Genomic DNA, 10,723 nt, shown 5'->3' with positions numbered 1-10,723 from the left:
AAGAATCCCCCGCTAGGCGCCACACAAACGCACACCACAACCATCGAAGGCCGGCTACAAACACACACTTGATCGAAGAAGGTAGCTCTTCACCAGCTCCATCGCCGTGGCAATGGCGCGGCGCGGCGGCATGGGTCAGCTGCTGGTGGCAGGATGCTGCCTCCTGGTGGCGCTCGCGCTGGCGTGCAGCGTGGCCTCGGCGCAAACGTCGCAGACTGGTCAGCCCATCAAGCTCCCGCCCAAGGCCACGTTCCAGACCATCACCATCCCCAAAAACAGCACCAAGCGCCTGTACGCGGTCACCTGCCACGAGAGGCGAGGAAAGCCCTGCGTCGTGTCCTGCCCAAGCCGATGCCCCAACAAGTGCCTCGCCTACTGCAAATACTGCATGGCATTCTGCGGTAAGTTGTTCCACGCCGGCCTGCTCAACTCTGTTATTCACCCCGATGCATATTACTTGTCGTTCAAACGGATATATCTACGTCGTCGGGAGTACTAGCATTAGCTAGTTGATCTTGAGGATGAGATCCATCCCGTCAGTTCAGATGCTAACGCGTTGCATGTACAATTAGTGTGTGATCTCGTCCCGGGTAGCTCGTGCGGAGACCCTCGCTTCACCGGCGGGGACGGCAACACCTTCTACTTCCACGGCAAGAAGGACCAGGACTTCTGCATCGTCTCCGACGAGGCCCTCCACATCAACGCCCACTTCATCGGCAACCACAACCCTGCCATAAGGCGCAACTTCACGTGGATCCAGGCCATCGGCGTCAGCTTCGGCCAGCACCGCCTCTACGTCGGCGCTCGCAAGGCCGCCGTCTGGGACGAGGAGGAGGACCACATCCACGTCATGCTGGACGGCGAGGCCGTCGACGTGGAGACCGTCAAGAACACCCGGTGGGTCTCCAAGGCCCTGCCCGCCTTGTCCGTCACGCGCATCGACACGGTGAACGCTGTCATGGTGGAGCTCGACGGCGTGTTCGGCATCTCGGTCAACGCGGTGCCGATCACCGAGGAGGACTCCCGGATCCACAACTACGGCAAGACCGGGAGCGACAGCCTCGTGCACCTCGACCTCGGCTTCAAGTTCCATTCCCTCACCAAGAACGTCGACGGCGTGCTCGGCCAGACCTACCAGCCGGAGTATGTCAGCAAGGTGGACATCAGCGCCAAGATGCCCATCATGGGCGGCGCGCCAAAGTACCTATCGTCAAGTCTTTTCTCCACGGATTGCGCCGTCTCCAAGTTCCGCGGCAACAACGTCGCCGGGCCTGTTGTCACCTTTGCCTCGTAAATCGTTCGCCCTTATGGACATGTAAGCACCCATTAATGCTACAATGGAATAAGTCGTAATTGGGGTATATATGTATACGTACACAAAAAGAAATACGTAGTAAGTTCGGAAAACATCGACCGGTGGTGCTTAAATCTTTCAAACATTGTAGAAAAAGATGTATTTCAATTGAATTGTGGTCGAGCAACGTTGAATTGTTTTTGATAAAACACGGCAGTTTATGTAGTAACTTATATGATACGCAGGGGCGGGCCCAGCATAACTCATGGGTATTCAGATGAAAACCGATTATTTTGGCAAAAACATTCGTGTATATAGCGTGTGTATGATGTATATCATCGAATATGAAGCCCATTCCCTATCCGGCGCCTTTAGCAGAACTGATTTTCCGTCGACTCACATAACCGTGTAACAAACTTAAACCTTGTTTGGATTCCGCACGAAAAACATGGATAAGTAGGATTCAGTTTCCACAAAACCACTAATATGCGTTTTCTGAAAAACGACTAATAGTTGTTTTTTGTGAAAACACGATCGTAGAAACTCACGGCAACTGATTTCTCCTTCCGCATCAAATTCATCAGCACGGTTTGTGCCTTACCGCACCTGAAACTCATTCAAAGCCACCAGCCGGCATGCACGCCGATTGACTTTGAGCACAAGCGCTCTACCGTCGGCCTGGTCGAGCGGGAGCGGCCGCCGTCGTTCACGTGCGGCAACTCGTTGAAGGGAAGCGGCCGCCGTCGTGCACGCACGCCGAGGCGTCGAGTAAAAGCGGCCGCCGCCGTGCGCGAACGCCTGAGTCGTCGAGGGAAGCGGCCGCTGCCGCCGTTCGCATGTGCCGTGTTGTGTAGAGCAAGTGGTCACCGCCAAGCGCGAACTCCTAAGTCTCTAGGGGAAGCGGCGGCTACGCACGGCGAGCCGTTGAGTGGAAGTCGTTGCCGTCGTCCGCACTTCAGCGGCGTCCCCTTGGTGAAGCCTTCAATGAAGGAGAGAGGAGCAGCAGTTGGCGTCTAGGCCCTGATTCATCTAGGGCCAAGAGGGATGGAGCAGCGATGTCAGCGAGCAAAGGAAGGAGGAGGAAGCAGAGAGGGCCGAGGAGGAACTCGAGGGGAGCAGCTGCATATACGTACTTCAATGGATAAGCAATGGCGGCCAATTTGGGGAAAGTGGCGAGCAAAGATTAACGAGTCACGGGGCTATCTACTTTCCTGCCAAACATAGTTTTTCATAAACTGATTATTCATAAAAACGTAGATAAAACCGACTTTCCTAGAAATCAGCTTAAAACGCATTTTCTATAATCCCATTGCTAATCTCGTCTATCCAAACAACCACTTAGAGGCATTCATGCAACCTGCCCCCCCCCCCCCCTCCCCAAAAAAAGGGAAGCACCTCTTTAAAAAAATGTTTTGGGAAGCTTCCAGGCCAGTTAAGGTAAGCTTCTAGATGCTTCCAACAAGTTTTTTGTTTCTTTGTATGATTGGGCCTGTTTTGTTTGGTGTTCTTTTCAATTTTGCATTTTTAAAATATGTGAACTTTCTTAAAATTCAAAAAATCTCCAGATTTGAGAATTAAAAAAACCGTTTTTCCTTAGATTCGTGAACATTTTCCCTTTCAAATACGTGAACCTTTTCAAATCCACAATTTTTTTAAACCGTGAACATTTCAGAAAATGACGAGTTTTCTAAAATTCATGAGTTTCTTCCATAATCCATGAACTGTTTTCCAAATTTCATGAATTTTTTCTCAGTTTTTTAATAAATAAATTATAAAAAAATTAGATTCACAAACTTCTTATATAATGTTTTTTTATTTTCTGATTAAAATTTTCAAATTCATGATTTTTTTCACAGCTTTTTAAAAAAATTGTGAGCTTTTTTCTGAAAAGACATTAGTCAATGTGGTCCCTGGTCAATGATCATCGGTTAACAGCCGCGGGTCAACTAAAAAACGACCAGACTGAGTGAACTAGGGAAATAAAAAACCAAGCGAACTAGGAACTTTACGGTGTCCCGGCTAAGGGGCCTCTCATCATAGCGACCGCGGCCTGGTGAGTCGGGTCGAGGACCTCCATGTCGGTTCTGTCTTGGGCCACTTCGGACGGCCCATGACGATTGCAAGGAAGATTCAGAAGACTTGGCGTATACTCCAAGACACCGGATCTATGGAGAACCTTATCTCCTTGTATGTAGCCACCTAGTATCTTGTAATCCTAGAACCCCCGGTACCTATATAAACAGAAGGGCCAAGCTTGTAGATGACACACTACAATCTTTTGGTTAGTAGTACATGTACTTTGTACTACACCCCATCCAAAAAACACAAGCAAAACGTAGGGTATTATCTCCTCAGAAAGCTCAAACCTAACTAAAATCGTGTGTCTTTGTTACAATCGCTTTTAGACGCCTAGGTTAGATCCCCTACCTTGAGATGGACTAGTTTACGCCAGCTAGCGATCTAGGAACGGAGTCAACACTTGCTATGTTTTATTGGGCCGACCCATGAGCGGCAGGTGCGTGAGCGCCAGTTCTCAACTGGCGCATGAGGCACCAATTAGGAGCTCTCAATATGAAGCTACCGTTAGCGGGATGTACTAAAGTAATGCAACTCTATCAAACCCCTTGTGCAGGTGTCAGTTTCATCACGAGAATCAATTTGAATTCCATTTTTCTCTCTCTCTCTCTGTCTTGAACCATTTATATTGATCTGTCTCAAACCATGTATATCGATATATAAACTTCATTGAATAGTGAGAGCAATCTTATTCTAGCCTGAACACTAGAACATAAAATGGGCACTCACTAATTCATGAGAAAGCAAAGCTTTTCAACGGTCTAAAAAGAAATGAAAGAGGATCACATTCTATACAAAAAAGGAGTAGTTACAACGTGATTGACCAAATTGTTGTCTATGCCAAGTGTGCAAGCGTGAACTGTAATCTATGGTGCACATGTTCTTCAAATGTAGATTCACCAGGCGCATTCGGGATGTGATTAAAGTTTGGCTCGGAATGGTTGATATGCACACCGAATTGGGGCAATTTCCTTCTTCCCATGGATTGGTGATGCTCGATGGCCAACATCAATGGCCAAAAATGGCATTAGTAGCAAGAGGAATGGAATGACGTCCCTCCTGCTCATATCACGCAAGATTTGGAACAAGGACAATGCGAGAGTGTGATACGTCTCCGACGTATCTATAAGTTTTGTTATGCTCATGTTATATTTATATCATTTTTACATACTTTTGGGACAATTTATAACATTTTTTTGGACTACCTATTAATCCAGTGCCAAAGGCTAGTTCTGTTTTCTATTGTTTTCTTTTTTTGCTTTTTAGATGAACAATTTTCAGAGCCAGAAACATCCGGAAAAAAACTTCAAAAAATTAGGACAAAAGACTCCACAATCCAGAAGATGGGTGCGAGGGGAGCCACCAGGTGGCCATGCACCCCCTCGGCACGGTCAGGGGGCGACACGTGGGCATACCACGTGGGATCTCCTTCTGGTTTGACCTCTCCTTCGACCGCAAGAAAGATCCCAAAATATCAAAATTTCCCTTAAAATTTCAACCCAATCAAAGTTATGGATCTGAGGTTTATTTAAGAAACGGTGATCCGACATAGAAAATATCAAAATAGAGAGAAGGGATATCCAATCTTGGAGGGGGCTCTCACCCTCCGGGAGCCATGAGCACCAGACACCAAAGCGGGAAACCTCACCCCATCTAGGGGAGAGGCCAAGGAAGAAGAAGAAGGATGGGGCCTCTCCATTCCTCTTCCGATGGGGCCTGGTGGGCCGGAGTGCCGCCATGTGAACCATTGTCTCCATCAACTCCACCATCTTCATCAACATTTCCATCACCTTACTCCCTCTCTGTATAGTGGACCACTCTCTCACGAACTTCCCCTGCTTAAACATGGTATTATCCAACGATTTCTTGCATCTTTGTTATGTCTAGTAGATTCTTTTGTCATATAGGTTAACTGGTGATCTACTATGGCTGTCCTTTGGTATCCACCATTTGCGCACACGTATGGGATCACACCTAAGGGTTTTGCATTATTAATTTCTTAGGATAGGACGGCTGTAGTGACAGATATTACTGTGTCCTAAGTTTATGGATTTTTACATATGGGATGAAGGGGGCCAATATATCTTAATGCTAGGATTGGATTTTACCTTAATGAATCTTCAGTATTTGCATATGCTTGTTAAGGGTTTCAATCATAAGTACATATGAGTCTAAGTACGGACAATATGTTAGTCGAGACCTCTCCCACATATAAAGCAGAAATGATTATTATCGCCTAGTATTGTAACCAATGGCCTAGGGACAATTCCGCATGTCCTACCACCACTACTCCACGCTCGCTATATTTTACTTTCTTGTTCTTTGAAATTTCTAGCAACTAACTTTTATTTATGAGTTCTTTACTTTCTTGTAAACTATCCTTTTATATCTGCAAAGTGGTTTTATTTTGTGTTTCTAACTAAAGCAAACGTTCGGTATACATAAGGTTGTATCAGTGGTTGACTGAACCTTAAAGAATATAAATCCTATCTTTAACTCCTCATTGTGTTCGACACTCTTTCTTATAAAAAAGATACTACAATCAATCCCCTACACATGTGGGTTATCAAAGTGCTTAAAAAATGTCTCATTTATGCCATGTGTTGTTGTTTGTAAGATTAAAGAGGAGGTTCGGTTACGAGTAGCGGGCACTATGTGTTTGAGTCATTCGATGTCGTGAGTGTAAATCATGTGTGAGCCTGTGCACTTTGTTTCTTTGTAAAACTCTCCTTAATTAATGTGATGGGGGCAAAGCTTTTGTCTCTATTTTCGAAAGAAGACGATTGAGTAACCACTCAGGTGGTAGGGGTGCATGCAGCGTCCTCACTCATCCCACAAAATGTTAGATTTTCTGGACCTCAACCCACGAACCTTGTATCTCAACCAGTTAAAATTTGGAAATCTCAACCAGTTTAATACCATATTCTGCTAGTGGAGTAAAAAAATGCCAATATAAAAGGTGGGTTGTTCTACTACTGCTTGTAGTATGAGAAAAAGAGAGCAATAACGCGTCCGTTCACTCACTTCACTTCAGGCACACCATCCAATGCTCGTCGTGTTTCATGAATCGAGTTCGAGTTTGGACTAATGTTATGCGCCCTGTTCCGGATGTACGTGTCAATACCCGAACTCATTGTGGACACCCTGTAGAGTTCTTCCGCCATGTGTCAGTTATATCTCTTCACTCTCCCACCACGTCCTCTCTATATAGAGGAGGGAGGCTACGCAGAGTGAAAAACACATAATAGACTGCACTAAACACACACACGTTCTGAGTTCTTCTGTGTTGAGTTGCTTCTTCGACCACCTCATCCCAACAATTGGGTGCTCAATCGTCCGGGAGAGCAGGCCTCCGATATGCGTCCCTTGAAAACCTGCACCGAGGGAGGGGTGATAAGGTTTTTGGGAGCGTCCCAACATGACTGCTCGCTCAACTTTGACTACATCATCGACATTCTTCCGCATGCTTCAATTACTTCATCTACAACAGGCAACCACCTTGCCCTCACCACCATGACCGAAAATGTTGTTGCACCGGAGTTTTTATGCCCTCATATGCCCTGAATATGGCTCTGTTGACATGTGTCCTTGGTCCATATATGTTAATATGTATTTGGTTAGATGTTCCTAATTGTCGTGATTTGTCATGTCAGTAAGTACTCATATGATGATGCTAGTCCTGACTGTCTAAATTCCTAACACAAAACTCATCAAATAAGTTGTAATTAGCTCATCTTAGCTGTGAAATTAATATACTGCTTGCATCGACCCAACATTACTCCATACATCCCTAAACTCTCACCCTAATACCTAGTACTATATCTAAAAATAAAAATTACAAAAGGAAAGGATAGCTTCTCTTGGGGATTCCTAAGAGCATCTCCAGCCGCGCCCCCAACAAGGTTCCCCAAGCAATTTTTTGGTCGTCGGCGCCGAAAAATCAGCCCAGTCGCGCCTCAAAAGGCCATTTTTCGCCGGCTCAGGCCGAAATTGGCGTCGGCGGACCCAGGCCGAACCCGGCACGCTGGGGGGTGCTTGGGGGCACCAGCCGAATCGTTTTTGGCGCGTAAATCGGTGGGCCCTCCTTGGCAGCGACTCGGCTCTTCTCGTCGCTTCGTCGTCCTCATCGCCTTGGTTCCCGTGGGGGAATCAATGCCAAAGCTGCCGCGCGCTGGCGCGCCGGTCAGCCTCCTCCATTGATGCCTCACGGGCGGCGTAGTGAAGACCGGGCGACGCACGTCACTCGCCCGCCACGCGTACACACGATGGCCACGCGAGCGCCGCCTATATAAGCCGCCACCTCCCGCACCGGTGAGCTACGCACACACCTCGCTCTCCACCGCCGACGCCCTCGTTCCTTCCTCTCTTCTTGATGTTTCCAATTCACCCAATGGCCGAGCGCTTCCCAGGCGATGGCGCGGCGGCGAACGGCTTCGGCGGCCGCCACCTTCATGAGGACGAAGCCCAGCTTCTCTATGAAGCCGAGTACCTGGTCCCGCCGGACATGTGGGTGCCCGGGGCGTGGAAGATAAGCGTCGGCGGGGTCCCGGTGCCACCGCCGCCCACCGGGGCGGCGCGTCGCGCGGAGATCGCCCGTATCCGTGCCTCTCTGCCGCAGGCGGCGAGAGAAGGGCCGAGGTACACCCCTGATGACCCACAAGTGTAGGGGATCTATCGTATCCTTTTCGATAAGTAAGAGTGTCGAACCCAATGAGGAGCAGAAGGAAATGATAAGCGGTTTTCAGTAAGGTATTTTCTGCAAGCACTGAAATTATCGGTAACAGATAGTTTTATGATAAGGTAATTTGTAACCTGTAACAAGTAATAAAAGTAAATAAGGTGCAGCAAGATGGCCCAATCCTTTTTGTAGCAAAGGACAAGTATGGACAAACTCTTATAAAGTAAAGCGCTCCCAAGGACACATGGGAATTATCGTCAAGCTAGTTTTCATCACGCTCATATGACTCGCATTCGGTACTTTGATAATTTGATATGTGGGTGGACCGGTACTTGGGTACTGTCCTTCCTTGGACAAGCATCCCACTTATGATTAAGCCCTATTGCAAGCATCCGCAACTACAAAAGAAGTATTAAGGTAAACCTAACCATAGCATGAAACAGATGGATCCAGATCAGCCCCTTACGAAGCAACGCATAAACTAGGGTTTAAGCTTCTGTCACTCTAGCAACCCATCATCTACTTATTACTTCCCAATGCCTTCCCCTAGGCCCAAACAATGGTGAAGTTTCATGAAGTCGACGTTCACATGACACCACTAGAGGAAAGACAACATACATCTCATCAAAATATCGAACAAATACCAAATTCACATGACTACTTATAGCAAGACTTCTCACATATCCTCAGGAACAAACGTAACTACTCACAAATCATATTCATGTTCATAATCAGAGGGGTATTAATATGCATAAAGGATCTGAACATATGATCTTCCACCGAATAAACCAACTAGCATCAAGTACAAGGAGTAATCAACACTACTAGCAACCCACAGGTACCAATCTGAGGTTTTGAGACAAAGATTAGATACAAGAGATGAACTAGGGTTTGAGATGAGATGGTGCTGGTGAAGATGTTGATGGAGATTGACCCCCTCCCGATGAGAGGATCGTTGGTGATGACGATGGTGATGATTTCCCCCTCCCGGAGGGAAGTTTCCCCGATAGAACAGCTTCACCGGAGCCCTAGATTGGTTCCGTCAAGGTTCAGCCTCATGGCGGCGGAGTTTCGTCCCGTGAGCTTGCTTATGATTTTTTTTCCTCGACGAAAGACTCCATATAGCCAAAGATGGGCATCAGAGGGCCACCAGGGGGCCCATGAGGCAGGGGGCGCGCCCAGGGGGTAGGGCGCGCCCCCACCCTCGTGGACGGTGGGTGGCCCCCTCTGGTATTTCTTTCGCCCAATATTTTTTATATAGTCTGAAAATAATTTCTGTGGAGTTTCAGGACTTTTGGAGATGTGCAGAATAGGTCTCTAATATTTGCTCCTTTTCCAGCCCAGAATTCCAGCTGCCGGCATTCCCCCTCTTCATGTAAACCTTGTAAAATGAAAGAGAAAAGGCATAAGTATTGTGACATAATGTGTAATAACAGCCCATAATGCAATAAATATCGATATAAAAGTATGATGCAAAATGGACGTATGTCCTGACCCAAATCCTTCCTTGCCAGATCTCTCGCATCGGCCCCCAAATCGAATCTCAATCCGAAGGCCAGGTACCACGGCAACGCACGGATGATTCCCTCAAAGTTCTCTAGCGGCGGCAATCAAGTAGCGACAACAACGGCTCGACGGTCACTTAGACCCGGCCGGCCAGCCGGCCATCTCGACGGCGAAGCCATGAAACCGACGACCTTCTACGACGGTGATGATGCGGAACGATGAGGCGCCAACGCCGCCCTGGATGGCCTCCTCCGCGGGCGATGATTCCTATTACATAGGAAGCTGCAGCGTCTCGTCCATAGGAAGTTGTAGCTCTAACCTGTAGCCTGTACAAAATGTACTGGTGCTATGCTCATATGAGTAAACTGTATCAGTATTTGCACCTAAATAAATGGCATCGTGTGAGCTGCTTGTATGTGTTTCTAATATTTTCTAAATTCCTTACCAATACGTGATATGCCTTACCAAGCTTGTTCAGATCAGAGGCTTTCGTTGAGATTTTCCCTTGTTCAAAACCATGTATGCCGTTGCCACAGAATTCAGTGACTAGTTCAGTTACGAACGGAAGTGCTGAAAAAAATCAGTGATCTTCTCAGTCATGTGGTCAAACCATATATTGTTCAGCAAAGATTTTGAGTTGCAGAAGAGGGTTGGGATGGCTTTGTCTAGTTTTGATATCTAAGCTATAAGCAGCAAGTCACTATCCAAAATATCCTGGACATTCACAAAGTTCAGTGACTAAGCTCCATATGTGTTGAACAAAATCAGTGACTTATTCAGAAAATCTTCTGAATTACCAGAAGTGGCCTAGAATGGCCGTAATCAGTTTTAAGATAAGAAAGGCTATAAAAACAAGTCCATATCCAAAGTTTCCTGAACATTTACTGTAGTTCTTGATTGATCATGTATAACAAGTATATTGACAAACTGTATTTTCTGCTCCGGTATGATGCAGGTCTGAGCAAAGAATTTATTTAACATGATGAAAATTTGACAATCATCACCCGACTGATGTTCATATAATGTAGTAATTTGATAATCATAAAAAATATAATCAAGTCAAATTTGATTTAACATAGTGCAAATCCCCGTCCATTACATGGTTCCTGTACATCAAAGGCTAAATCATAACATATATAAAATCATTCTTTGCATCACAAAATTTGGCA

The 10,723-nt window shown here is 46.5% G+C and overlaps 1 protein-coding gene across 1 annotated transcript; it reads left to right on the top strand.

Moving 5' to 3' along the window:
* On the top strand, positions 1-1,363 carry LOC147980413 (uncharacterized). The gene is made up of 2 exons (XM_087547629.1): positions 1-401; positions 573-1,363. The coding sequence occupies exons 1-2, from the start codon at positions 113-115 to the stop codon at positions 1,292-1,294; spliced, it is 1,011 nt and encodes a 336-aa protein (XP_087403755.1). The 5' UTR covers positions 1-112; the 3' UTR covers positions 1,295-1,363.
* Positions 1,364-10,723: the final 9,360 nt, after the last annotated feature.

Source organism: Triticum urartu, chromosome 3A, assembly GCF_056163025.1.
Source record: "Triticum urartu cultivar PI428250 chromosome 3A, HENAU_Tu73, whole genome shotgun sequence".
In the NCBI taxonomy this organism is placed as follows: Eukaryota; Viridiplantae; Streptophyta; class Magnoliopsida; order Poales; family Poaceae; genus Triticum; species Triticum urartu.
The sequence above is the reverse complement of the archived record's forward strand: the minus strand, read 5'-3'. Positions and strand labels throughout refer to the sequence as shown.